The following is a 27,331-nucleotide window of genomic DNA, read 5'->3' as shown; positions in this document are numbered from 1 at the left end:
TTGGCATTTATAAACAGCCTAGCTATAATTTCCATAACTGTTGTAAAATAAAATTTGTATAAATTACAAGCAATATATAAAATCTAGGCAGAATTTATTTCTAAAAATATCTGTCACTTTGTGTACCCTGCATACAATTTACCTCTTGTGCATGTTCTTTTAAATCTGTTCATGGGGAGTATTACACTACCTGTGAGCAACTAGGAACTTGTACAAAGATGCAAAAAGTCTTGGACCAAGTTTCCAAACCCTGCTGACCTATTCAGCAAAAAGTCTGCCAATGCATGGAACTCTTTTAGTTCTTGTAAGCAAGCTCTCTCATCAACATGCTTCTTTCCAGCTTGTGTTGGCCTTTCCAGTATGGTCCGTTCCAAAGGAAGAGGGGCTTGAGCACATTATGTGATTCACTATAATGTATATGATATATTTTTCAAAGTTACTTAACAAAAGGTTGGACTCCTGGTGACATAGTTCTCCTTAAGCATGTACACACACTACAGACAGTAGTTTAGACATGCTGGACTGGGATTCCAGCTCTAGCCAAGCAAGCATGATGTTCTCAAATGCTGTGGTGATCTGTTAGCTACATAACCTTTTGACCTTGTGTTGAATGGCATTGTTTCTGATCTCACTGGGCCAATTTCACCCCGGTGTAAGTCCAATAGTTTCAGTAGAGTAACGCTATGGAGGAATGTTGACCAATGTGTTTCAGGGTTGGAGCACCCACCGGGAAAAAAAATTGGTGAGTATTAAGCACCCACCGGGAAGCCTCCTTATCAGCGCCTCCTCCACCCCCCAGTGCCTCCTGCCCACCATGGCTCTGTTGTTCTGTGGCGTGCAGGAAGTGCTGGGGGGAAGGGGAGGAGCAAAGATGGGGCACGCTTAGGGGAAGAGGCAGAACTGGGCAGGAAGCTGTGGGGGAGGGGGTGGAACTGGGTGGGAAGAGGCGGGGCAGGGTGAGGTGGGGTGGGAAGAGGTGGGGTGGGGCCTTGGGGGAAGAGGTGAAGTGGAGGCAGGGCCTGGGGCACAGCTGGGGGGAGCATCCCCTGGCACATTAGAAAGTCAGTGTCTATGCCAGCACACTAAAATGGTGAGGACCCTCGCCACTGGGATATTCTGATGTGGGTCTCTCTGTCTCTCCTGTTGAACCTGTTCCACTTTGGATAAACATTGAGTGTTGCAACACCTAAGTTCCTTTGTGGATCCGGGCCAGGGTGTATCGCGAATGAGGTGGAGGATTCCAGGAAGAGAAAAGAGTCTCATGGTGAAGACAACTGAATGCTGCCCTGGAGAACTGAATTCTATCACTGCTCCTGCCACAGTTACTATGTGATGCTGGGCAAACTACTTAAAAAAAGCTTTTCACAGGTAATCACTAATTTTGTGTTCCTTATTTTCTGGGTATCCAACTTGGGACTCAAAGGTCTGCTTTGCAGAAGTGCTGAGCACTCACAGCTGCTGCTGAAGTGAATGGGAGTTGTCTTTTGAACATATGAAATGTATATGATGTTAAGTACTCAGAAAAATCAGGTACTAATTATCTCAAATTGGGCACCCAAATTTAATCTCTCTGCATCAGAACCCTCTCTGTAAAATGGGGACACCACCACCCAGGGGTGCCAGAATAGGGGAGGCCAATCGGGCCATGGCCCACCCACTTTTTACCCGCCATAAGGGCAAGCGACTAAGCAGAGGGGGCAGAGAGGAGCAAGCGGGGAGCAGGGTCTTGGGAGGAAGAGGTGGCATGGGAGCAGGGCCTCAGGGGAAGGGGTGGTGTGAGGGAAGGGCCTCGGGGAAGGGGTGGGGCCTCGGAGGAAGGGGTGCCGCAGGAAGGATGGGGCCATGGTTTGGGCACCTGTGGTCCCCTCACCTTTAGGGATCTTCTGCCGCTCCTGACTCCCCTTCCTCACTTCACGGGGGTTTAATGTTTGTGAGGTAGTGAGATACTATAGTAGTGAGCACCATACAAAAGCCCATGACAAAGTTAATAATTCTGTGTTCAGAGCAGGATTTGAATAGTCTGCTGTAAATAAATCCTAGGGCCACATATTGAACAATTAGCAGAAAACAAATATTGAATAGCTGTTCATTAAGTGAACGCCCTCCATTCTATGCACTGAATAAAGCTGGGGTCCCAGGAACAGAATAGTATGTGATCATATAATTAAAGACTGAATCATAATCCATACACACAAGGAGCCAAATTAAGGTTGCACAGGCAACTTGAATTCTGGCATTTCCTATCTTTTGAATGCTTGACTTCGCAGCCTTAATAATGTTCCTTTAACAGGTGTGTGTGCGGCATACTATATAATATGGGCTAAATCCCGCCCTAACTACTAATATAATATATAATATGGATAATATGGGCTAAATCCTGCTCTAGCTAGTGCAGGTGAGAGCAGAGATGCACACACTCTTTGCTCTCACCCGGAATCCTGGAGTCAGGATTCTTCTTGGCCAGTTGGGGCCTTGTGCTGTGGCGTGCACTTCATTGGGGAGAGTTTGTTGGAAAGGTAATCCAGCTGGAGGCCACAGGACTGGTGTTGGGATCGATGTGTATCACTCCCACACTTCTCATAGCCAGCTCATTTCAAAGTCCCTTTTGCCATACTGATCCCTGGATCAAGAAAGGGAGGATGTGTTACCATGGAATTGGCTGAATCCCTCTTCTTCGGGTGTGTCCCCCTCCAGAGATGGTTCCTCGGGATACTAATATTATGTAATTACACACAAAAATTTTAACTGAAGGCTGAGTCAGGCAGCAGCTATTACAGAGATGTTTCTGAGAAGCTCCAAACATTTTTTTATTTGGTCTGAATTTTTTTTCTTAATTATAATGTGTGCGGTGTTACATTTAGCAATACTAGTAACTGGTGGAAGGGAAGTAGATGACTCAGGGGATTGGTAATGAGATACACAGCCTTTCACCGTGGGTCAGCAATTCAAATCCAGCTCAGGTCATTAATGTTGAGATGTTATTGCCTTCTAAAGTTGTTTGATGCCCTGTGTGGAACGAGTTTGGTGGCATTAATCCACTTCCTCAGGTACAAAAATCCCCACCATAAAAAATGTCTCTACTCTGGCCTCCACTACAGTTTGCTACTCTTGATAGCAGTCTCTGAGGAAAAGCTAATGAATGAAAAGGCATAGACACTGCACTACTCTCTCACCCTTACTGATCTTGGTAAATCACTGTGGAAATATGTGTCCACCATGTAGTTGTGTTACTGATACAGGGGTTCAGTCCTAAGGCTGTCAGCCTAGCGCTTTTCACCAGCACTTCTTTCTGCACCAGTCAAATGGCACGTTAAGCCCACTGAATAAAAGTGAATCCTGGAGCCTACCCTGCACACCTAATTCAATCCTCCACACAGTAAATATGAAGATGCTTTTGACGTACAGGTACTGAGGCTGCACAGACACTAATGCAAGGACAATCTGCGCACAGTCCTCCAGGCAAACCCAATATAGGGGGAAACAAGTGATGTGGAGAGTCCATCCTTGGTGACATAATCTTATAGCTAAAGCCCAGAACTGGGAGATCTGAGGGTTGTTTTTTTTACCAGTTCTGCCAAATACTCTGTGTTACCTTGAGTAAGTCATTTAATTTGCCTGTGCTTCCATTTCCTCATCTGTAAAATGAGACTAACACCTACATACCTGACAGGCTATTATGCAGCTAAGTTAACTGCATTATCTTTATTATTATGATATACTGGTAATGTGCAAAATATCATTAGTTATCATTATTAATTTTGCATGTATTAATTATAATTCCTATCAGTGGCCTCCTTACAGTGGTCAAAGTGAGCAAGAGTGCTTACTGTGGTGGTTTTTTTAAACTGGAAAAAGCATGATGGAAACAATGAAGTAGTAGCTGTTTTCAGAAGTTAGAAATATATCATGAAATGCCTTAACAGCTGAATATTTTTACCTATCATAGTTGCACACATTATGTAATATTACTGAAGGAGAACAGGGATAACAATTCTGTCTTTTAAATTTATTTTGTCTATTTGACAGCACTTCAAGTAAAATTTTTAAGAGTATCTAATTGATTTAGAAGTCTAAGCCTCACTTTAAAGAGTGAGTTGGGCACTTAGGCCCAAATCCTCTACATATGTAAGCAGTGCTTAATGTGTAATGAAAGAGGTACTGGGGCTCAAGCAATTTTTTTACATTCATAATTAATGCAGCAAGCCCAGAGGTGCCAGGACTATGAACTGCCAAGCCTAGATGTGCCATGGCTCAGCCTGGCAAGCCCTGGCAAAACTTAAGCACTGTATGTAAGTGTCTAACTCCCATTGATTTCAATGGGTAGAGAGAGACCAACATTTAAACAAATAGAAAAATGTGATTGTAAAACCACAAAAAAATTGGCAGGGAGAAACAAGGCCAAGGGTAGTACCTGAAACTATCCTTAACTTTTCTTTTAATTGGACTAGATTTCAAGCTGATGGTGGTCCCTTTAAAGGTTTAAATTGCTGTACTCTGTGCAGTGTTTGAGTCTGCCCATATACAGAGGCCAATGGGGAGGAACATGTTCATTCTAGCTGGTCTGGTGTGGAGCTGACAACCAGCTCAACTTCACTGCTTCAGGGGGACATTTTGGAAATACTGGAACCTCCACACTGCAAACAGCGTTAATGGTTCTGGCACAAGCCTTGAGAGGGTTTTGGCCTTGGCTCAGATATTCAAGTTGCAGTGGGGGAGGTTCAGATTGGATATTAGGAAAAACTTTTTCACTAAGAGGGTGGTGAAACACTGGAATGCGTTACCTAGGGAGGTGGTAGAATCTCCTTCCTTAGAGGTTTTTAAGGTCAGGCTTGACAAAGCCCTGGCTGGGATGATTTAACTGGGAATTGGTCCTGCTTTGAGCAGGGGGTTGGACTAGATGACCTTATGGGGTCCCTTCCAACCCTGATATTCTATGATTCTATGATTCTATGATTTTAGACTTTTATTATATGTGAGGGTCTCTGTTCAAAAAGGATCCACATGGACAAAGTGTTGCAAAGCCTGAAATCTCCACAACACTTTAGGAACGTACTGGCATAAACTGCTCCTGGATATTGTATTTGTGTTGGTCGAGCATAATCAGCTTTTATATTTGTCCCTGACTGCCATTAAATGGATTCTGTCTTTTCCTTTCAATAATTTCATGTCCTACATAGTATTTTGACAAAGGATAGGGTGTAGGCTTGGGACAAAGATTAATTGTTTGTTAGTTGTATTCAGGCCAAACTAGGAGTTCTTAACAAAAAAAAAATTGCGCCTGCCAAATGATAATCTTACTTCTGTGTTTTGGTCTCAGTTTGTAACAGGCTTCCTGTGAAATTCTTGTCCTTTTTCCATTTTCTGTGGGGCATTTAGTAGCCTATTGAACTAATGTGGGTATAAAGTAATGAACACAGCTACAGCTATGTCATAGAGGGGTCACAGATTCCATGACTTCCTGTTTATTTTTAAAAGGGGTCACTGGGGTCACCGTTGTCCCTCCACCCCTCACATCAGGAAATCCAAAGCCAGGGTACACTCCATCCGCTTTCAGATCTCAACAAATCCTATTTGTTGATTGCATTTTTGGATGCAGAGGAGCAAGGCGAAGTGTAAGGATAAGAGAATGTGACATTCCCTATTTATCAATCTGAGAAAAACTGTTAGGAGCTTGACTTATCAACTGTCCTCATTTCTGGCACCTGGAAACATTGCTTATAAGTCTCTATTTTTAATTGGATTGTAGTAACCTCTGAACTTCTCTAGTATTTTCATAATCCTGTCCCTTCCTGGCAAGACACATTGTAAATATCTGTTGCAGCTGACTCTCTAACACAGAAGAATAAGGTCATTTTGCTAGATTTTTCAACTGTGCTACTTGAAAATGAAAAAAGTCAGCTGCTGGATTAAAAACAAAATTAATTAAAAGGTTTAACATTTTCCATTCTCTCCAACAAACGCATTTTGCTCTTACAAATTTTGCTGCAGACTACCTCAGCAGGCGCACAGTAGTCTGCTATACATTGCAGGATTGGGCATTTAGTTATTTTACATTGTATCTCCCTGAAAATTAGCATACTCATATATATGCATGAATACTTTTTTAAAGGAAAAATCATAAAAAAATTAATAAACCATAAAAAAATCATAACAAAATAAGGAAAGACTTAGCATCTCCATATTTCAGGCCTTATCTGTGGACAAGTGGCGTATCAAGGCCTTCCTGATGTTTCCTTTTCATAAATGTCTTGCAAACATGGTATCCTATATCCACTAAGAAATTATTCCAAAAAAGTCCCTCATAGCAAGCTTCAAAGAGTCAATACCAGGGTTCCATATAAAGTAAAAAGCTGACATCAAACTTCTGTTTGGATTTTTTTCTGATTCTCTGACACATTTTCTTCCAAACTGAGCTAGTGTGATGACCTTAATCTCGCCTTTTGGCATTTTATTTTGTATCCAGCGTCTCCTTTAACTTCTGCTACCATCAGTTAGCTTCCATTATGAACAATAGCTGTACAATACATAGAAACATCCAACATAGTGATGATTATTAACAGCTTTTTAAAATATAAGCCTGATCCTGTAAACACACACACGTGCTTAATTTTAAGCACAAATAGTTCCATGGGAATCAATGGTAGTGTTCATGTTTGAAGATCAGCACGTGTGTTTAGGCCCTGATCCTGCAAACAGTTAAGATCACATGTGGCTTTAAATTCACTGGGACTACTCACATGCATAAAGTTACAAGCGCACATAAATGTTTGCAGGATGAAGGTCTCACTATGGGCCTATTCTAAAGCTCATTGAAGTAAATGGCAAGATTCCCACAAAGTGAGCTGTAGCTCACAAAAGCTTATGCTCAAATAAATTGGTTAGTCTCTAAGGTGCCACAGGTACTCCTTTTCTTTTTGCGAATACAGACTAACACGGCTGCTACTCTGAAACCACTGACTACAGCGGGCTTTGAATCAGGCCCTATGTCCTTGCTATGCTATTAGAAAAGGACATAATAAGATAAGACTTACTCTTGTCAGTACTTCCACTGAAGTCAGTGACTAAAGCTGGCAGGATGTGACCTAGATTTTACTTTCTAAAAATTTATTTTAAAAATCTCACAGGCATTTTGTGACACAGAGCAGCAAGTCCAGTGTGGCTATTTTAAGCTGCATCTTTGAATGTAGTACTTTTCATTTTAACCTTGGCTGTGCTGTTATTTTACCAAATTCAACTTCCCTCACAATGAGGCCCCTTCAGGACCGTTTGGCATTTGTCTCCGCAGTGGATGTTTCTTTTTCACTAGAAAAGTTTGCTGAAATGTTTCCTTAGGGATTAGTTTCAATTGAATGAACAGCATGTAACATTTGCTGCCTCACTACTGCTGCAGCGTGAATTGTATATTTCAAAATTTGTAAATAGAAATGTTTGGGGGTTTTTTTTGTTTTTTTTTTTTTACAGAAGAACATGGTATTTTAAATGAAAAACAAAACTTCTAAGGTTTCTAAAATGGCCATCACAGCCTCTCTCCTAAGCAGAGTGAGTGGCCATCTATAGGCAAGTCCCTGTGGTTGCTTTAGCTTCTGAATCATTTGGCACATATCTTGCAGTACTTCAATAAGTAAATCACTTTTAAAGTCAGCTTACATTTACCTTTTTCTAATCCTTTCAAGCAACCTAGCACGTTCAAGAATAATAACAAGGCAGAAATGTCAGTAAGTCAATGGGAGTTTTGGCTGCAAAGGTTGCCAACTTTCTAACTGTACAAAACCAAACACCCTTTCCCCGCCCCTTCTCCAAGGCTCTGCCCTGCTCAGTCCATCCCCCCTCCCTCTGTCACTTGCTCTCCCCCACCCACCCTCACTCGCTCCCTCATTTTCACCAGGCTGGGGAGGGTCCCTTTTCGACTGAGTGTTCTGGTTGAAAACCGGACACCTGGCAACCCTCGGGAATGGGCCTTAAGTTTTAAACTGAAGTACCTAGTTCTCACAAATGCAAAATAACTGCGTACCCAAAAATGTGCATAAATTAAGGCTGTATTTTAATGTCAGGTTTTAGTTGGCCCAACTTGCGAGGCTCTACACTCAACTTGGTGGCATTTCTGTTTATTTGGGTAGTACATGAAAACTTTTGAACACAGCATTGGATCAATTACAAAATTTCAGAGAATATTTTAGTTCTCAATGGAGAGAACCCTATGGATTTTTAAATTCTGTATAGCTCAACAATTGATGGCACCATTAACACCTTCCAGCATAACTATCACCCTCCCCATCACAGCTCTGCCCATCCTCCCAATACCACTTACCATGTTGACACTCTGCATTACATATCTCCCAGACAAATAGAAAAGAAATAATAATGGGGGGGAGAAGTTTGGAGCATGGAGGGAATGGGGGGCACACACAGTGCCTGACATGGAGGAGAGAATAGTAAACCCAGGTAGGGGGTGAAGGCGAAATGGGGGCAAACAAAGCCCCTGGCATGGGGGACAAAGGAGGAAGTGGGGGAAAAGAGGGAGGATGGTGCTTGACCTACAGTTATGAAGTGTGCACCCCCTAGTGGTGCAAACGAATAATTCAATAACGTCAGCAGAAACCACTGATGAAATAACAGTCTCACTATGCACAATTGAGGGTATATTGTTTTATAATGGGCCATATCCTGCTCACCATGCACCCACAGGCAGTCCTACTGAAATCAATTAAACTGTGAGTAAAGCAAGCCCTCAACAGTTCTCTGCAGGCAACATGGCATTACCACAAACCACCAGTAGGTGTCCACTAGCAGTAACGCTATTCTTCTATATAGTATTACAATAACATAACAATGGGTACTTTAGATAGATTAAGCCCAATGGGCTAGATTCTGTAAAAAAGAAAGAAAGAAAAAGAACTGAACATATCTCCTTTGTTTGACTTCCATACTAGTAAGGCCATGAAATGATCAGGTTTGGGGAGCTTATAGGACGTGATATAAAACCCACATTTTCTATTTAATCTAGACACTGTTTGAGGAAAATCGTGTGCAGCTTTTTCACGAGTGCTGTAATGTTTCTCTCCCATTTTTCCAGAGTTAACTGGAAGCGATAAAATGATAGTTAAAAACTTAAAATTGCTCATCTTGATTTTCCCAACAAGCTCTGGTTCTTATGGGGGGGGAAAGTAATCGCAATTTTGCCCTCCAGTTTAAAGCCTGCCACAGCTGAAAGGTTTGCTCCCCCCTCCCCCCCCCGCCTTTACTAACACCGCAAACTGCTCATGATCGTAAATGCACAAACACTCGTTGTTGGCTCCCAACCAACATATATAAATACATGCAATTTTTCCTTCAAAGAACCTAGAGGCTAAGCAAGAGGGCAAAGGAGTACGTGACTAAAACATCCTAACTTCCTCTTTCATAAGTCATCACATGATGAAGTACAATTACAATTCCTGCCTTGTCTCTGCGAATCGCAGACGCATTGCCTCACCCTAGAAACCCTGCGCTCCTCTGCGAGTGTGTCGGCAGCAATTTCTGCAGCCGGGTTGGCAGGAATCCAATTTCAGTCTGGAGAGAAAGGGCAGTGGGTGGAAGGCAAAAACAAGGATCTGTTTACTTAGTATACATTGATAAAGCTTCTTTAGAAGGAAAAAAAAAGTACCTTTAAAAGAATTTGACACAATATGAACGGGGAGCTGTTGTGAAGCAGAAAACAAGACGTGTTAACCCTTTTAGCCCCGGGGGGGAAAATCAGGACAGGAGTGTAGTCCAAAAATTAGCCATTTCATTGACAAGCTAACCTCAGGAAAGTCACTAGGGCTGGGCTCCTATACCCATGAAGTTGAAAATATTAACAGATGATTAATGGGAAACTAAAAGAAACTCTCTCCTTTTATGTGTGGGAGAGAGAGGGAGAGAGAGATCCTACAACTAGACCATGTTTTTGAATTTCGTTTATAGCTGACGGGGCAGCCCCAAAAGGGCAAGGTTTGGTTCGAGTGAATGTGCAAGGCGGTGTTTACATTACTCTTGCTTCACTCGGGAAGGATTTACGGGCGGGGAACGGCTTAACCCTTGAAGGGACAGATTGCATTACCTCGGGGGCAAGTGGCGTGTGTGAGGATCTGCGTTATCACCGGCTGCAACTGGTTCGGGAAGTATTACCCCTAGTTCCACGGTGTGTTCGGGGATGAGCGGCGTTGCATCAAAATCCTCGGTGCACTTGCACTGATGTGGGTGGGGGGAAGCGGGTTTTGCATCAACACCGGTTGCACGGCGCGCGCGCGCTGTAGGGGGGAATGACACTGTCGGAAGACGCATTAGCGAGCGGCACCGTTTCTGGAAATCCCCCAGAGCAGAATCATGCGGCGTTTGCATGAAAAAACGCTTCAGTTTTGGGATTAAATATCCTCTGTGTAATTTCAGAACAGGGTTTTTCATGTGACATAAGATCAACACAATTGTTTCTCCGAGGGTGGTTTATTTCCCCCCCTCCCCGCGCGCTTTAAAAAAAAAACCTTTCAAGGCACCTGGCATTTTCAACAGCAGCACGGTAGAAACCTTAGCAAGATTCCACCCCCCTGGCCAAGCCAGTAGGGGAGATCATATAATTTACACTCGCCTCGTCCAACAGAGCCAGCTCATTCCAGTCCAAAGAAGAAAGGTTGGGGGTGGGGTGTGTTGAGAGACAGCGGCCTACGGCGTTTGATTCTCGAAAAAGAAAAGAAAGAAAGTGGAGCTCGAAAACTTGACAGATAAGCTGAGTTTGACGATGGGGCGGGGGTGGGGGGTGGGGGTCATTTCCCAAGCTTAACTCTGCAGTTGGATGAAAGCATTCGCTTGCAAATAGGGCAAGGACATGATATCTATTTACTTGCTCGCTTTGATGACATCGCACTAATTAGCTCCAAGAAAATATCTTGTGTCCACGCTACGTATCGTGTATGTGGGCTGCAAAGGACAAAACATCAAAAAGCCCAGCTGGGACTGTAATTACAAGTCAACCCCATGCCCTCCGCCAGTCGGTTCTGCAGTAACAAATCTCCCAACAGCAACATAGTCTGCAGTGGGAAATCAGCCTCATGCCAGCCTGTCTCAGTTACTGACCAGCGGTACGCCCGAGTAACAAAAGCCTCAGCTGGTTGTCAGTGCAAAGGGAGAGAGTACTACAGTATAGATTGCGGCTCATACACCCATTCCTGTGTACTGTACACGCTGCTCTTCTTGCTACGTTAAGTAAAAGTTAAGCCTGGCAGTGGGAGGGAGCTTTTAGAGCCCAGAAATAGCAGCAAGGGAGGCGGTACTTAGTGCTGTGACGGGGCATCGGCGGTGCTGGCTGTAGATTCTCTCTCTGAGTCTGTCCCTGGAATGTGCGTTTCGTTTAATAAGGTTTCAAGTGCCAATTGCATAGAGTCACGTCCCTCACCGAGTCTGCGCAAAGGGCGCAGCTGCAGCCCTGAAACAAAATGCGGACGTCAGAGGCTAGAGCTCAGCTTCCTCCATCCCTCCCTTTGTAACCTACATAACTCAGCAGCAGCACTGTGGGAATGGTGACCCAAAAGCAAGAGTTTGAGAGAACAGCTTCCACTTTGTTTACTCTGCACAATCACACACACAGCTCTCTCTATATATTTGGACTACTTCTGGGTTGAATGATGACTTCATGTGCAAATGACAAATGAACAGAACAACATCCCTTTCTCTTTTTGACTGGCTGCAATTGTCAGACGAGCTGTTTGGAATTCTCAGTGCGGAAGAAGGAAGGGAAAAAAATGTCCGCAGGTTGGGGAGGAGAGAGATTGTGTTTCTTTGCTAATCTGCACTAGAAAATGGAAGGGTTGCGGCTGCAAATGACAAGGAAACCTAGAATGTCCCATTTCCGAACCAAATGAAACAATTATTTACAAATCCAGAAGAGCTAAATAGCAATTGCATTTATAATGGTCTTCTACCTCGGCTAAGGCAATGAAAAAACAATCCTTATACATGTACAAGGAAATTACATTACTTAGCGCTTTCTTTCTTCCAGGCGCTGTACACATAACTAACTCTCGCAACCCCCTGGCTGTTGGGTATTATTAACCCCTTTTAACAGAGGGGGGAAATTGGGAAAGTTGTGAAGTCAAAGGGATTGGGCCCGGAGTGATTTCCTCAAGGCCACGAAGCGAGTTAGCGTCAGAGGCAGGATTAGAACAAAGGTTAGATTAAATTCCAGCCAAAAATCAACCATCACAAAATTCATCCTATAAAATATTTTTTTAAATCAAGTAAGGTGGCATTGTTTTTAAAAACACTTTTGCTCAATAAAAAGATTTTTTTCAACCCTGCCTGACATAATTAGCACTTCTCTCCTCAGAGCACTTCACAAACACTTCCTAGGCTGCAAAGAAGATGGGGGAAGGAGCGAAAAGACCCCTATTTGCATCCCATTCACATGTGCAAGCCCTTGCCGCTCCCCCACCCTCGGCTGACTAGGAGGGAGCTGGCTATTCTTGCAGCTCTTGTTGTCTTGGGACTCTTGGCAGAAGTTCAAGGAGCAGCACCAGCAGCAGGCGGCCAAAGGAGAGGGCGCTCAGCGCGCAGGCGCTTCGAGGCACTGTCGAAGAATCGAGTCACTGGAGCAGAGCGCACAGGCGGCGGCTGCTGCTGCTGCTGCCGGAGTCCCCGCCCCAGAGCGAGCGCCCGGGCTGCAGTAGTGAGCGAGCGAGCGGGACAGGCGGAGTGAGCCGCGCGCTGGAGTAGGCAGCCGAGGGTGCAGCGACGGGGCTATGCGCTTTCCCGCGTCCCAGTGACTCCAGCCGGGAGGCGTCCGCGCCCAGGAGCCCGCTTGTTTGCAGGGGGCGGGCAATCGGCTGAAGATCCTGCGGCAGCTGCAAAGCCGGAGCCTGCCCGTTTGGTCTCCGGTTGCTGGAGGAGGAGGAGGAGGAGGACGCGCGGGGGGCGCTCGCTGCCCCTGGGCTGGGACATGTCGTCCGCGGCGGTGGCGGCTGCTTCCCGCAGGCAGTCGTGCTACCTGTGCGACCTGCCCCGCATGCCCTGGGCCATGATCTGGGACTTCACCGAGCCCGTCTGCCGGGGCTGCGTCAACTACGAGGGGGCCGACCGGGTGGAGTTCGTCATCGACACGGCGCGGCAGCTGAAGCGGGCTCACAGCTTCCAAGAGGGCCGGGCCCCGCCGCCGCCCCACGCCAAGCAGCCGCCGCTCAGCGCTAAGGAGATCCTGGTGCAGCAGCAGCAGCAGCTGAACCACACGGCCGTGGCGGGCGACGCGGTGCCCCGGCCCCAGCCGCAGCCCCTGGAGCGCTACCCGCTGGCGGCCGCCGCCGCCGCCTCCGAGCGGCAGCCGCCCCGCCTGGGAGCCGAGTACGGCGGCAGCCGGCAGGTGAACGGGATCCTGGTGCCCAACGGGTTCCCCAAGCCCGAGGAGCCGCCCGAGCTGAACCGGCAGAGCCCGAACCCGCGGCGGACACACACGGTGCCGCCCACCCTGGTGCCGCTGATGAACGGAGCTTCCTTGTCCGCGCCCATCAGCATCAGCAGCCGGGCCGCCGCCGCCGCCTCGCTGGCCGCCATCTCAGGGGCGCCCGCCCCCATGCAGGTCTCCGTCTCCCAGCAGCAGCCGCCGCCGGCGGCGCCCGGGGAGCTGGGGCACAAGCGGCCCGGCTCGGTGTCCTCCAGCAGCAGCGGCGGCGGCGCGGGCGAGCACGAGAGCAAGGAGAAGCAGCCGCGGGGCTCGGCGGAGGAGCTGGGGGTCGAGGGCAAGGGCCGCGGGGGAGCGGAGCAGGAGTGGCTGGGCAAGCCCAAGACGGTGCGGGACACGCTGCTGGCGCTGCACCAGCACGGGGGCCACGCGGTGCCCTTTGAGAGCAAGTTCAAGAAGGAGCCCGGCATGGCTGGGAGCAGGCTGCTGGGGTACGAGAGCAACGGGGCCGTGGCCAAAGCAGGTGAGGGGGAAAGAGGGTGTCGGCCCCCCCACCCCCCCATAGCCAACTCCGACCTCCTAACTCCACTTCCTGGTGCCTAGCGCGGCACCGTTGCTTAGGCGGCAACGTGTTCATGTGCTGAAGCAGCACAACAGAGAGCTATGAGTCAGGGCTGGCGGGTAGACACTGACAGGGAGAGGGCTTTCCCTCCCTGCGACGTCCTCGCCATAGGAGCTGCAGTGAAGGCACCAGTAACCTTTTCGCCTACTAGCTGCGCTGTAGGGGTGTGCTTCTGCAGGTTGCATGCCTGCAAGTGGTGGGTGAGTGCGCACATGCACAAGTTGTATAGACCACACACACATACTTTGGCTGTGTGCCATGTTGTGTGTATGCATTTGCATACGTCATACTGTATAATTGGTATTTGTGTGCAATGCCCTGGCTGTGTATTCATTTAAAATGGAAGCCTTTTCAAGCTTGATGTGTGTAGCTGTAACTCCTTTATAGCTGCATTCATCTGATTGCTTATTATTATTATTTTTTTTTCCTTACACATTTCTCCTCCCCATTCCTTTGTATTGCTAGGGGCTCGGGCAGCGAGGAAGAGGAAGCCTTCCCCAGAACCAGAAGGTGAAGCTGGACCGCCTAAGATCAATGGAGAGTCACAACCCTGGTTGCCAGCCTCATCAGAAGGGATGAAAATGTCCATGACTGCTACGTCTTTCATGTCCCCACCACCACCAACTGCCTCGCCTCATTCCAACCGGACCACACCGCCTGAAGCAGCCCAGAATGGCCAGTCTCCTATGGCTGCGCTCATTTTAGTAGCAGACAATGCAGGGGGCAACCACTCCTCCAAAGATGCCAACCAAGTTCACTCCACCACCAGGAGGAATAGCAACAGCCCGCCCTCTCCGTCCTCTATGAACCAAAGAAGGCTGGGTCCAAGCAGGGAGGTGCCAAGTCAGGGGACAAACACTGCTGGGGGATTGGAGCCGGTGCATCCTGCCAGCCTCCCGGACTCGTCTCTAGCAGCCAGTGTTCCCTTGTGCTGCACCCTGTGCCACGAGCGCCTGGAAGACACCCATTTTGTTCAGTGTCCCTCAGTCCCTTCCCACAAGTTCTGCTTCCCTTGCTCCAGACAAAGCATCAAACAGCAAGGAGCTAGTGGCGAGGTGTATTGTCCCAGTGGGGAGAAATGCCCTCTGGTGGGCTCCAATGTCCCTTGGGCTTTCATGCAGGGGGAGATTGCGACCATTCTTGCAGGAGATGTGAAAGTGAAAAAAGAGAGAGACTCGTGACTTTTTCCAGTTCACAACCCAACATTACCTGTAACTAAAACTGCTTGAATTGTGTATATATCTATAAATATATATATATATATATATATATATATATCTCCAAGACAAGGGAAATGTAGACTTCATAAAACATGGCTGTATAATTTTGATTTTTTTGAATACATTGTGTTTCTATATTTTTTTGAAGACAAAAGGTATGTACTTAAAGGCATTTCCTCTTTTTGTTATTAGCAACTATTTGTTGTGCTTCCTTGGTGACAGTTACTGTTCAATGTAGGCTGTGACTTGCGCTGCTTTTTTTAGAGAGCACTTGGCAAACCAGAAATGCTTCTAGCTGTATTTGTATGCACTTGTTTCTTTTTAAAATGCCAAATACATTTTCTGACATTGTAAAGATTGCCTTACTGTCTGTGATTCCTTATTTTTGGGCCTTGCTCAGAGTAAAGCTGGATGCGTGCAGATTTGATATAAAATGGTAGTGGGGAAAAAAGACTGATAGGGTGAAATGGGATGTCCCCATTACAGCTGAAAGGCAGGTGAATATTAGAAAGCACAAGTGGTTTCTTTCTGAAACATTGTTCTCTTGTTGCAAAAGCAAGTTTTTTAGACTGAGTCCAATTCCCCTCTGTTTCTAGAAGGAAGTTGCCTTCATAGTAGGATGTTGAGAGATGTTTGAGAGGCGCTGCTGAGTTAGGGATTTCTGGGTTGTTTGCCTTTTAGGAAAAAAAAGGCAAAGTTGACCACAGTTCACGTGATTGGTTGTAAGATTACAGAACTGCATTTATTCATTGATTACATAATGTTAATGCAGAATTTTGGTAATAAACTTAATTACTGTATTGGTGTATACACCAGTATAGCACTGCCATCTTTAAAGATCCATAGCTGTTTTAGTGCCACTCACATACTATTTATGCTTGGGGAAAACTAAAGTTGTGGGTTTTTTTGTTTTGTTTTTTTTTTAATTTGCACATAGTGCAGGTGGACTTTGAGTTTGCTTATGAGTTACTTATAGTACTGTTGGTATTGTTAACTATCTCTTACATCATATTTCCAGGTAGTGGCAGGTACAAGATGGTACAATGACAGAAGCAACTGAGGTGCTGCCAGGATTGCCTTCGGGCATTTCAGTGACAGCCCAAATGTGGGTGGAAGAAACCTGTAATCTCTGTTATGTGTGTTTTTTAAAACAAACCTAATACTACTTTTCTGAAAATGAAAAAATAAACTGGTGGAATGAAAGCAATTAGGGTTTCACAAAAGGGGCATGCCCCGCCTTTTTAAACTACTTTGGAGTACTCTTTGTAAAGTCATTTCTTTTGATCAAGCTTCTGCATCAATCAGCAAGCAGACTTTTTTTTAATCAATAAATCATTACTAGAAATGGCTAAGTCTTATAGTGATGTTTTTGTGCTGTTTAGTTCATTAGCAACACTGCAAAAACCCTGATGTTTAGGTGTGTTTAACTTGGTCATAAACAATTGTTCTGGGCAGAAACACGACTACAAGTTCTCATCCCTGGGGCAAATAATATAATTTTTCCAATTTTTTTAGGGAAAAAAAAAATCTGTTCAACTAACTTTAACAGTTTGGGATGCTTTTTAATCTAGTGTTATGATCATATTCAGGCTGCTATTTAATGCAGAGTAGATCGTTTGGGGAAGATTTTTTTTAATGGTCATTATTAATATTTGAAACTCAGACTGCACATCCATAGTCATTTTTTTATTAAGTGTTTCAATGAGCACACCACTAACATGTTTCTTATTACAGGTCAATGTAATATTAAATACAGACTTGCATGGTAAACCAATTCATTGAGTCAATATTACGCTTTAAAATTATACCTATAGTTCAGATTGGTGTCTTATGTAAACATGCAGACAAGTTGGAAAAAAACGCACATATATACAACTGTAAAGGATACTTTGGAACACTATGGTCTCTGTAAATGTGTATTTAGCACTTTATTAAAAAATGGATTTCAAGCCGATAGATGGTAACAAGTTCTTCAGAGTTGTTTGGCATAGTAACTCATAGTATGGAGTGCGTATGTTTTTGATAAAATGATATCCCTACTAAAAACTGCATGAAATGATTGCTCTGCTGTGTTGGCCAACTGTTCACCTTTGAGCACCTTGACGTGAGGTGGGAAGGTAACTTTTCCCGCTACTCAAGCATATCCTGCTTCCTGGTCTGACTGACATTTTTGTGGCTCTCCAAGGAGACCTTTCACTTAATCTTTTATCTGGAGGAAGTGTGTCAGTATATTGTGGCCCAACAGCATCTTTGGACTTATTCTTTAAAGTAGTTCAAAGGGTGGGAATTCTCAGGCCTTGTTGTACTAGGTGATGGTACACAGACAACACAGGTGAAAAAGAAATGTCAAAAAGTTACTATACCTGTTCTGACATCTAGGCCCGATATCTCAATTGATTCTAATACACATGATGACATTTCGTTATTACAAAAGTGCTTGAAACCAGTATGCCCTTTTTATTTCTCAAATTTCAGTTGAACTAAGTTTGTCTTATTTTGTTGCTTGCTGAGTTATGACATCACAATGATCACGTTATTCACTAAACCAATTTAGTGTTTCCTTGGCTACAAAGCTTTTTTTAAAAAGTTCTTTAGCTACAATAGTGCTACTGTTAATATTTTTAAACTTTTTTAAAGGTGATAGTTTGCGTAGTAATAAAGTGTTTTAATGAAGAATGTGTGATTCTCAAATCTCACTTTAATTACTCTTTTTAAAGTTTTTACTTTTTGCTGGAATATCACCTGCACTCCGCTTTTGTTGTTTATAACTGCTAAACTAACACACTACTATTTTTACCTATTTTTTATCTTTGGCATTAAATAAAATATTAGGAGCTTTATGCACTTCCTGTGAGTGGTTGTTTTTTTTTAATTAAAGAAAAAATTAAATTGGAAGTCTACAGCCACTGAAGTGCAATGATGTAGTGGCAAAATCAACAGGATTTTTTAAAAATACACCTTTTTGTCCTTAGTACCATATAGGGAAGCAAAAAGCAGGGATGAGAGAGCTGAAACATGGAAAGGGCAGAACGAATTGTCCATTGGGAAAATGAAATTCCTCCAAGAGGAGTAGAGGGCAAAAGGGTAAGAGCCCTCTCATTTTGTTCTTGATTTGTATATTATGGTGCAGTATCGTCCATCAGAGCCCCTAGTGGGTGGGGAAGTAACATGGCATAAGGGAGACTATGATGGCCTTCGTGGTGGCCTTAGAAAACTTGGTATGTTTTTGGAGCGGTCCTCTTTTTAAAGAGACATGCTGTAAACCAGGCAACCATGTGTTTTATGAACTAATACTTAAGAAAAGGGTATAAATACATTTGAATGTGCTCTCTAGTGGTTTATTATGTCAACAGTACCCCTGGATCCTTTCCTTCTGCACTTGGGCTAAATCCCACTTGCCCTGCTTACAGGGATAACAACAACAATGTTCCACTGATTTCAGTGGAACTTCACTTGCCAGGAAGGAGAGCAGGATTGTCTTTATTCTAGGTTGGCTGGAATCCTTTTTTTAAAAAAAGTCCAGACCATGGGGATGGCAAACACTATATTAATGATCACTTGGCATTTTAATCAGGCCACGGATTGCAGCAATCCATGGCCTGATTAAAATGCCAAGTGATAGTTAATATAGTGTTTGCCATCCCCATGGTCTGGACTTATGATGGCCTTTGTGGTGGCCTTAGAAAACTTGGTATGTTTTTGGAGCGGTCTTCTTTTTAAAGAGACATTCTGTAAACCAGGCCCTGGCAACCATGTATTTTATGAACTAATACTTATGAAAAGGGTATAAATAATAATAATAAAGTAAATCTTTTGATTGGTCAACTATTTACATTTAGGGTCCTAAATCCTGCACTTAAAGATAAAACTTGTTACTTCTGTCAAAGTTTAGCCAGAGTAAGGAGTGCTAAATGGAGTGCTGGGCATTCAGGATGAAGGGTTTATTTTAGAAGATGCAACTTGAAGGTTCCAAAGCAGTTTTTCTTATCCATTATCTGTGACTGCAGCTCTAAATAAAACTCTTCCTGATTACATTTTACTATTACAGTCATTCTAACCATAAATTAAAGCAGAGTTTGTTGGATTTGTTAAAAAAAGAAAGTCTAGACTGACATTAATAGAGAAGCCAAAGATGTTTTTTCACACTTCTTGTTTCATATTATCAATGTGGCAGTCCCCACAGAAAGTGCCTCAGGACCATTTATAGATTAGTTTTATTTGGTAATGTGTAAAAGGTTTCTCTTTCTGATTCCTAAGACTGGAAATGGGATCATTCAGAAAATGTTCAATCACATGGACGCTATAGAAGGCCTGAGTCATTTGCTTGCCTTTTGTTCAGTCGGAGAGATTGAGAAGACACGCCTTTCCTCTGTTACAGAGCAAGGTCAGGCTGTGCTAACAGATGAATGGAATACATATTTACCCATTTCATCATTCCAGGCTTTCTGGAGCTGGGGCGCCAGAATTAACTCATTCACTGCCTTTTCCAGACTATTAGGAGATGCGCTCTGTACAAGTTAACTGTTAATCATACATTTTTCACACAAATGAAGTTGAGCTGAAATTGTATGAAAATGTTTGCTTTTTAAAAGGAAGAGAAAGGGGGGAATGCAGCCCTAGTATTTTTAGAAGATCCTAAATACACTTCAGAAAATCATTTCTACAAAACATCCATAAACAGGCCTGCATAGCTGGAATGGGAACTTATAAAGTACAACATCCATTATTTCAATAACTGAGTTTAGATAGGTAACACACATCTAGACTATCTAAACTCCTTTCTCTGCAGTTGAAGAACAGTTTTTACTGAGTCAGCTTGGGAAGATTTATCCCCGTAGAACAGTCAAAGTCCCCTACGGAGAAGAATCATGATACCAGATGTGTTCATAGAAAAGTTGTAAGCTGTGTTCATATTATCACAATTTAACACTTGCAATCTTGCTTCTACCATTCACTATCTTTAAAAGTTTATTATCCTTAACACATAATAACATTGCAAAATAGTAAGAGATTAATAATTTGTACTTAAACACAACTTACTTTTAGTATAATGAGAAATAATGAAAATCCTAAAGAGAAATACAATATTACAGTGTCAGCTAGTTGGAACAGGGCTACAGTATCTTTTCTCAGAAATTTAATTTGTGTATGTTACCAAACTGCTGTGGATAACATTGTACCCTGGTGAATGGCAATTGCCTTGGAGTTACATAATGGAAATAAATGGGGGGGAGGGGAGGACTGTGTGCAGTGCTGTTTACTTACCAGTGCTGAGTATTTTCATACATGTGCTGGAACAAAACAGGATCAAAGGCAAACAGAAAAAACTAGGGAGGATTTGCTGCACTGATATGGGAAAACGGGGCCCTAGAAGGAATCCCAGCTACTGGCTTCGATAACACACAATTCCTGTTTAAAATCCCAGGGTAGGTTCTGCTCTCATTTACAAACCAAAAATGCCATGGTCTTTAATAAGATTGCTGCAGTTACTTCAGCCAGCATTTGGCTCTTTGCTCTTTACATGGCTCATACCTCTCAAATTTACATCTTTTAGCACCAATATTATAGGACTTACATGGGGGGGGAGGTTCCCCAGTGCCTCAAAAGCAGGCCTCCTGTTGGTGGTTTCACTCTTTTCCCTGCATGATTTCCAGTAAAGCCAGTTTCTGCTGTGCACTGGAAGCGATTACTTTAGAGGCAGAGTGTGTGTGGATGGGAGTGGAGGGTGCATAGGAAGGCTGTGCCCTGGAGCCAGGTTGGAGCCTTTCTGTTTATTAAAAGAAAAGGAGTACTTGTGGCACCTTAGAGACTAACCAATTTATTTGAGCATAAGCTTTTGTGAGCTACAGCTCACTTCATCGAAAAGTGTAGAAGATCTTTTTATACACACAAAGCATGAAAAAATACCTCCCCCCACCCCACTCTGCTACTGGTAATAGCTTATCTAAAGTGATCACTCTCCTTACAATGTGTATGATAATCAAGTTGTGCCATTTCCAGCACAAATCCAGGTTTTCTCTCCCCCCTCACACAAACCCACTCTCCTGTTGGTAATAGTTTATCTAAAGTGACCACTCTCCTTATAATGTGTATGATAATCAAGGTGGGCCATTTCCAGCACAAATCCAGGGTTTAACAAGAACATCTGGGGCAGCGGGGTAGGAAAAAACAAGGGGGCAGCAGTAGGAGCCTCCAAAGGACCTGCAAGACAAAGGTAAGCTGCCTAGAGAGAAATCGGGAAAGAGGAAAGCAGCTGCCCTTTGATCATGGACCTACCGCTGGCGTTCTTCATCCACCCTGGATTTCCCCTGCATGCATCTCTGTAATTCTGTTAATTGTTCCTGATGCCTCTTTGACCCAGATTCATTGCACAATCCAAGGTACTAAAATGTAACCCTGCCTCGGCCTAACTTTCAGGTCTTGTTTGGGTGTCTGTTTGAAGGGGAAGGAAATAAGGGTGTAGTGGGAGGCTGTACCTTGTTTAATCATTGCACTGGTTACATCCTTCACTTTGGGTTTTTGTTTGTTTTTTTTTTTAATTACAGTAGCAGTCAGTGCCGTGGTTGTACAGTACCCACCGCAATCAGTGGCGTCTTATTAGTACTCTCGCAAGTGCAAACTTCATTAGCGGGGTTGCGTCGTGAGTAATTAACTTCCCAGGCAGCGCTTTTGAGCTGCAGTCTAGTCACGTGCTGGGCCAGCGAGCCAGGCTCGTTCAGGGCCCTGGTACAGGCAAGCTGAGTCCCGCCCAGTGCTTAGCAGTTACACAACCGCGTTCACCTTCCCCGCTGCGGCTCATCCTGTGAGTCCCGTGGTTCTCTCTCAGCGCCAGAGGCTGAACCCTGACCCTTTTGCAGTCTGGGGGACACCTCCAGGGGACTTCCGTGGGGACCACGCTGGGATTTCGTTCTCCCCCGTTGCAATGGCAAAGCACTAGCTCCCCAGGCTGGGCATGCGGAGGAGGAGGAGAGGAGCAGGGAGGCGCCATTCACAGAGAGAGCGAGCGCGCGCGAGAGCCCGCAGAGCCTCCCCCCACCCCCGAGACACGGAAACGTGCCTGACCCATGAATCCAGGCGGAGGGAGTCCCCTTCTGAATGAGGCAGTTCGTACAGTCACTGTGCACACAGCCCTTGCCTGGTGCAATAACAATAGCAAAGCGCTGGCTCATCGTGCAGCCTGGGCATGGGGAGGAGCAGCCGCAGGCCCCGGAAGCTGCCTCTGCTCGCGGGGCTGAGAGCTCCCGTGCCCCCCTCCCCGGCTGCCTCTCCCGCGCCGCCACCAAAGGGAACTGCACCAGCTGCGCTAGCTATAATTAGAGCGAGCAAGCGAGGAAGGTGCTAATCCCCCTCCCCCCTCGCACCCAGCAGCCCCTCGGTGCCTCCCTCAGCCGCACCAAGAAAGGAATTCGTGTGTGTTGACTACCGCTCTTTATCTGGATGGGTCACCTCGTGGTGAACCAAATATAGTAAACGACGGCTGCTGCTAGCGATGCCGCTTCTTCCAAGGGGGAGAATCCAGCATTGCACAACCCAAGAAAGATCAAACGCATGGCACTCGCGCAACTGCCCTGAACCTAGTGCGGGTCATCAGGCAAATCTCCCAGGGTGGGGTGGGAAGAGTCGCACAGGTAAACCCCCTTCAGAACCTATGTGTTCGGAGGAAATTTTGCTCATGCTTGGATCGATTTTAAGGCCGTTTTAAAAGTCATCTCTGCAAAGCACGGTATGGTCTAATGACCTGGACACAGAACTGGGAGCCAGGAATTCCTAGCTTCTAATCCTGGCTCTGCCGCTGACTTGCGGTATGGCCTTCAGTAGGTCATTCACCTCATGGTGGGGTTGTGAGTAAGATGATATACTCGCCTGTATTTTAAGGGATGTCCTTTATTTTTTGCTTCATGGCTGTATTATGACCTGCAATTTAAGAATTACTAAGGACCAGCAAAATAGTATGTTTTCAAGTAGTATTCATACAAGGGATTATATGCTGTGATACACATTTATTTATTTATTGTTTTGCATAACCAATAAGTTATTGTGAAGTGGATTCCTTATAAAGGTGCTGCCCCATATTGATTATTCAGTTCTCTATTTCCTTGAAATGTAGGTAGTCAGCTCAGTTGAGGATTACTTGGGACTTGTTGATACAGGGAATTGTTCTTGAGTTAGGGGACAGTCAGGAACAGTTAATCAGGAACAACTCTAAGTGTAGACAAGCCGTTTTCATTGCTTGTCAACGCTTATGTAACGAGTGCTGTAAGTACAATGAATTATTTTATGACTACGGCTTTTGCTTTGTTTTAGTTATAATACTTTGCACTTCTATTCCATCTTTCATGAGAGAATCTTCCAGTGCTTTACAAACATTAACTAATCTTCCAACATCCAAGTGAGGCAGGTAAATATTATTCCCATTTTACAGAGGAGGAAATTGAGACACAGAGAGGCTAAGTGACTTGCCAGAGGTCACACAGCAAGTCCATGGCAGGACCCAGAATGGAAGATAGTGCTCCTGACTCCTATACCCCTGTTCTAACAACTATATTATTATGCTTCCTCTCTTAAATTTAAAGGTCCACATCCACAGAGGTACTTAGGCCCCTAGCCCTCCCAGTTTTAGACCCCACTGCAATTTGCAAAACTCTTGCTCAGCTGCTACCTGAACTCAGTTGATGTCTACATTTTTGCTGTATAAATTCATTAGACACCTATGTTTTTGCCTCTCAGCAGGTGCTTCACTAAGTGCCTAGATGCCTGTCTCCTACCTAAGCCTTAGAGTGATCCATGCACTCTAAGGGGGTGAATATAGGTGCTCTTCTGCAGATTTTGCCTGCAGAGCTTGATCTAGTAGGTGTGCTCAGAGGCTGTCTACTACATCGGGTCCCATTCAAAATCTGGCTGGCAGTGGCACTGCTAGTATCTACCTTATATTTCTATCCTAGTAATTAGCGCATTCATGGGGGAGAGCCAGGTTCAATTCTCCCATAGGAGCAGATAGGATTGGAACAGGGGTGCCCCACCTTTCAGGAGCATGCTCAGACCACTGAGCTATGCGATTGTCTGATGTAAGGTGCCCTCAATCTCTTTTATTGACACTATTCCACTCTGTGTAAGTAATTAAGGAGTCAATGGGCCCAGGAAAAGAGGGGGAATGACTCGGTAGTCTGGTAAGTAGGGCACCCACTTGGGTGACCCAGGTGCCAGTTCCCCCTGCTTCAATGGTCTCTGTAATTATTTATCCAGACTAGAGCCGCTTCAACAGAAGAGACTGAGGGAGGGGAGCTCCCCCTCCCTCAATTATCCCATAGCTCAGGAAGTAGAGCCATCCCCTGAGGGATGGGAGACCCCTGTTCAAATCCTTTGTACCCATCAGACAGGCTGGTGGGAGTAGAACCTGGGTCTCCCCCATCCCAGATGAGCGCTCTAATCACTGGGCTAGAAGTTTGGCATCACCACCCTCATCATTGTTGCGTGTGAAGTGAAGCAGGCACCTAATTCATTCTTGACAGAAAGAATTTAGGTGCCTAAGCTGCCTGACTCCAGGAGTGGGGTTCCCAGTTGTGGATCACAAGCAGAGACTGGTGTCTAACTCCGTCAGAAGGGAGAGGCTTGGTATATACCCCTCCCATTGGCTAGCTTTGGCAGCTCCTGCCTAGCATGCTGTCTTTTGTGGATTGCATTCATTCTTAGGTGCCTGTCTCTACCCAGGCATACCTTTTCAGATCTACTTCATGTAATAATGAAACAAGAACAGTGCTCTAATCCATCTTCCCCATTGTAGATCACCTTTTATGGATTTTCGTAACTTGACAGTCTCTCACTCCAATGTTGAAGTCCTTCACCAGATGGCTGTTTTGAACATTTAAAATGTTTACTTAAGTCATGCTTCTCTTGCTGTACTTTCTTTCCGGATGTGATTGCTTGCCCCATGATAATATAATCTACTGTAACATTTTTATAGTAATATATTTTAGTACATCAGCAGAGGAGGCAAAAGTCTCCTACTCATATAAAAAAAGTGGCATGGAATCTTTAATGTCCATGTAAAGTAGAAAGAACTTGATTTTTGGGGCCTCAGCCAAACGACCTCACACAGTAAATGGGGATGGATCTCAGTTTATCTGCCTCTGAAGGATGAAGAGTTGAGTGAAACCTGCTGGCATCTGAAGCTGTAGGCAGGGTAAGTAGTTCCAAATTTAAGCTTAGACATTTGAGCTGTTCTCCTGCCCCCTGCTTTTGAATAGGAGAAGAAAAAAGAGCATAAATGGTATGAAACAGACTGATTTTCCCCCATTGCTTTACAATATTAGACTTCCTTGTATGATTATATTGATGGAGCTTTTGTTTTTGTGTAGACCTTTTTCTTTTCCTGGAAGAGAAGAATAACATAATGTAACAATAATTGAACATATTCATTTTTTCCCATGACGTATTTACAGAATAGGAGGTAATTAAATAGCACCATCTTGGTTCAGTTATTATTTGGATTAACATAGCTTTAGAATTTTGGACACAATCAAAACTAGCTTCCATTGTTGTCAGACACATGGAAATAATAACCAGTCAGTGGGCAGTACTGACTTTGATCTTTTATTTTCTTCTTTTCGTTTTTGAAATCCATGTCGTAATAACAGCAAGACATTCCAGGCAGAGTATTTTCTGGGAATTATCACACTTGTTGAGTAGCTAATCACTTGGCCTCCTGCCACATCTCTCAGAGTACTAATAGTAATGGATTGGGGATTTCTGTGTGTGATTTTAGTGCTTATTAAAGATGCCAGATTGGCAGCCCTAGAAACTGAAGTTGTCTATTTATTATCTGTAAACAGGGAACCAGTGTGAGCTGCAGCAGTGTGTGTGTCTCCATTCTGTGCCACAGATATGCCCTGAAGAGGATAAACTGCTTTGGGGGTTGCTACCTTCTCTACTGAGCATGTCAATTTTGGAGGCTTGTTTTTCTGGAGAACTCCACAAGGAATTGGAGTGAGACCAACCAACTCATTTCATGAAGGCCATTGAAGAATCATCATCTGGTGACACTTTTCAGTCACTACCAACCTGCCCAGAACTTGACCTGGCGGATGAGAGACTCTGTATTTTATAGCTAATCCCCAGAGTTAAACAGTCCATAATTAACAGCAATATTATTAGTTCATGTGTTTTTCATTTTACACAGACAATGTCATTCTGTATGATATCATCTGAGGTGAATGCGCTGCCCACCATGTCTTCCTTATCTACCTCCCACTCCCAGTATCTTCTAGAACCCTTTTAAATAATAACCGTCAGATTCTATGTGCAGTGCAATTTCACTGACTTCAGTGAGGCTGTTCTGGTATCACTGAGTGACGACCATAATAGTATTCTATGGTCACATTAAATCTTCTCATTGGACTTGACCTAGGATTCATTTAGGTTTCTTTCCGATTAAAACACAAGGGAATATGGAGCATAATGTGATATGTGCCCATTTCATATTGGAATTATCCAAATAATGAGTTAGATACATAGACAAACATATTGACAATGCTGTATGTCTACAACCAGCCTACAATGGGGTGTATAGCTCCTCTCAAGAGACTGACAGGGAAGCAGTTGAGTAAGCGCTACAGTTGCCTTGCATCAGTACAGATATGCAATGCGTACTGTTTCTTTTGGTTAATGACTTCCTGTCACTTGCTAATAAATCGAGATATACTGCAATCCAAGTGGTTTTAAGACTGTTGTCTGGGAATTTCACATAGGCCATCCCAAGAGATGAAACAACATTCAACTAAAAAGAGATAGTGAAGAAAGGGTGTTAAACCAACTCCAGGAAGGGTTCTCATCAATAATAATGGCCTACATTAAGGAATATTCTCCCATAAATCGTGGTGTTGTCAGTTCTCCAGGCCTACAGATGCATGGGAAACATGTATGCATCAGAAACAAGAAATGCATTCAAAGGGATAAATGATGAATAAGGGACCTATGCTTGAGTATCTCATGCAAAATTCAATGCTGCAGCATTGTATTATGACATCAGAAAGGAAGATAAGACTGAGTCCAAGGGTGGGAATTCTGGGACAGAAGCAAGAATGTTGCCAA

At 44.3% G+C, this 27,331-nt stretch overlaps 1 protein-coding gene and 1 long non-coding RNA gene across 2 annotated transcripts; both read left to right on the top strand.

Moving 5' to 3' along the window:
• Positions 1–1,042: 1,042 nt before the first annotated feature.
• Positions 1,043–26,947, top strand: LOC311517655. Its single transcript, XR_014710752.1, has 2 exons — positions 1,043–1,368; positions 26,074–26,947. It is a non-coding gene; the product is annotated as an uncharacterized lncRNA (long non-coding RNA).
• Positions 12,262–17,690, top strand: IRF2BP2 (interferon regulatory factor 2 binding protein 2). The gene is made up of 2 exons (XM_084623015.1): positions 12,262–13,925; positions 14,490–17,690. The coding sequence occupies exons 1-2, from the start codon at positions 12,947–12,949 to the stop codon at positions 15,203–15,205; spliced, it is 1,695 nt and encodes a 564-aa protein (XP_084479141.1). The 5' UTR covers positions 12,262–12,946; the 3' UTR covers positions 15,206–17,690.
• Positions 26,948–27,331: the final 384 nt, after the last annotated feature.

Source organism: Lepidochelys olivacea (genome assembly GCF_965140295.1).
Source record: "Lepidochelys olivacea isolate rLepOli2 genome assembly, chromosome: 3".
Taxonomy (NCBI): Eukaryota; Metazoa; Chordata; order Testudines; family Cheloniidae; genus Lepidochelys; species Lepidochelys olivacea.
The sequence above is the reverse complement of the archived record's forward strand: the minus strand, read 5'-3'. Positions and strand labels throughout refer to the sequence as shown.

Excerpts from the sequence above, each read along its gene's own strand:
- IRF2BP2 (XM_084623015.1), top strand. The coding sequence starts at position 12,947 with ATGTCGTCCGCGGCGGTGGCGGCTGCTTCCCGCAGGCAGTCGTGCTAC. Across the intron at positions 13,926-14,489 it reads CGGGGCCGTGGCCAAAGCAG|GGGCTCGGGCAGCGAGGAAG; the intron begins GTGAGGGGGAAA and ends TTGTATTGCTAG.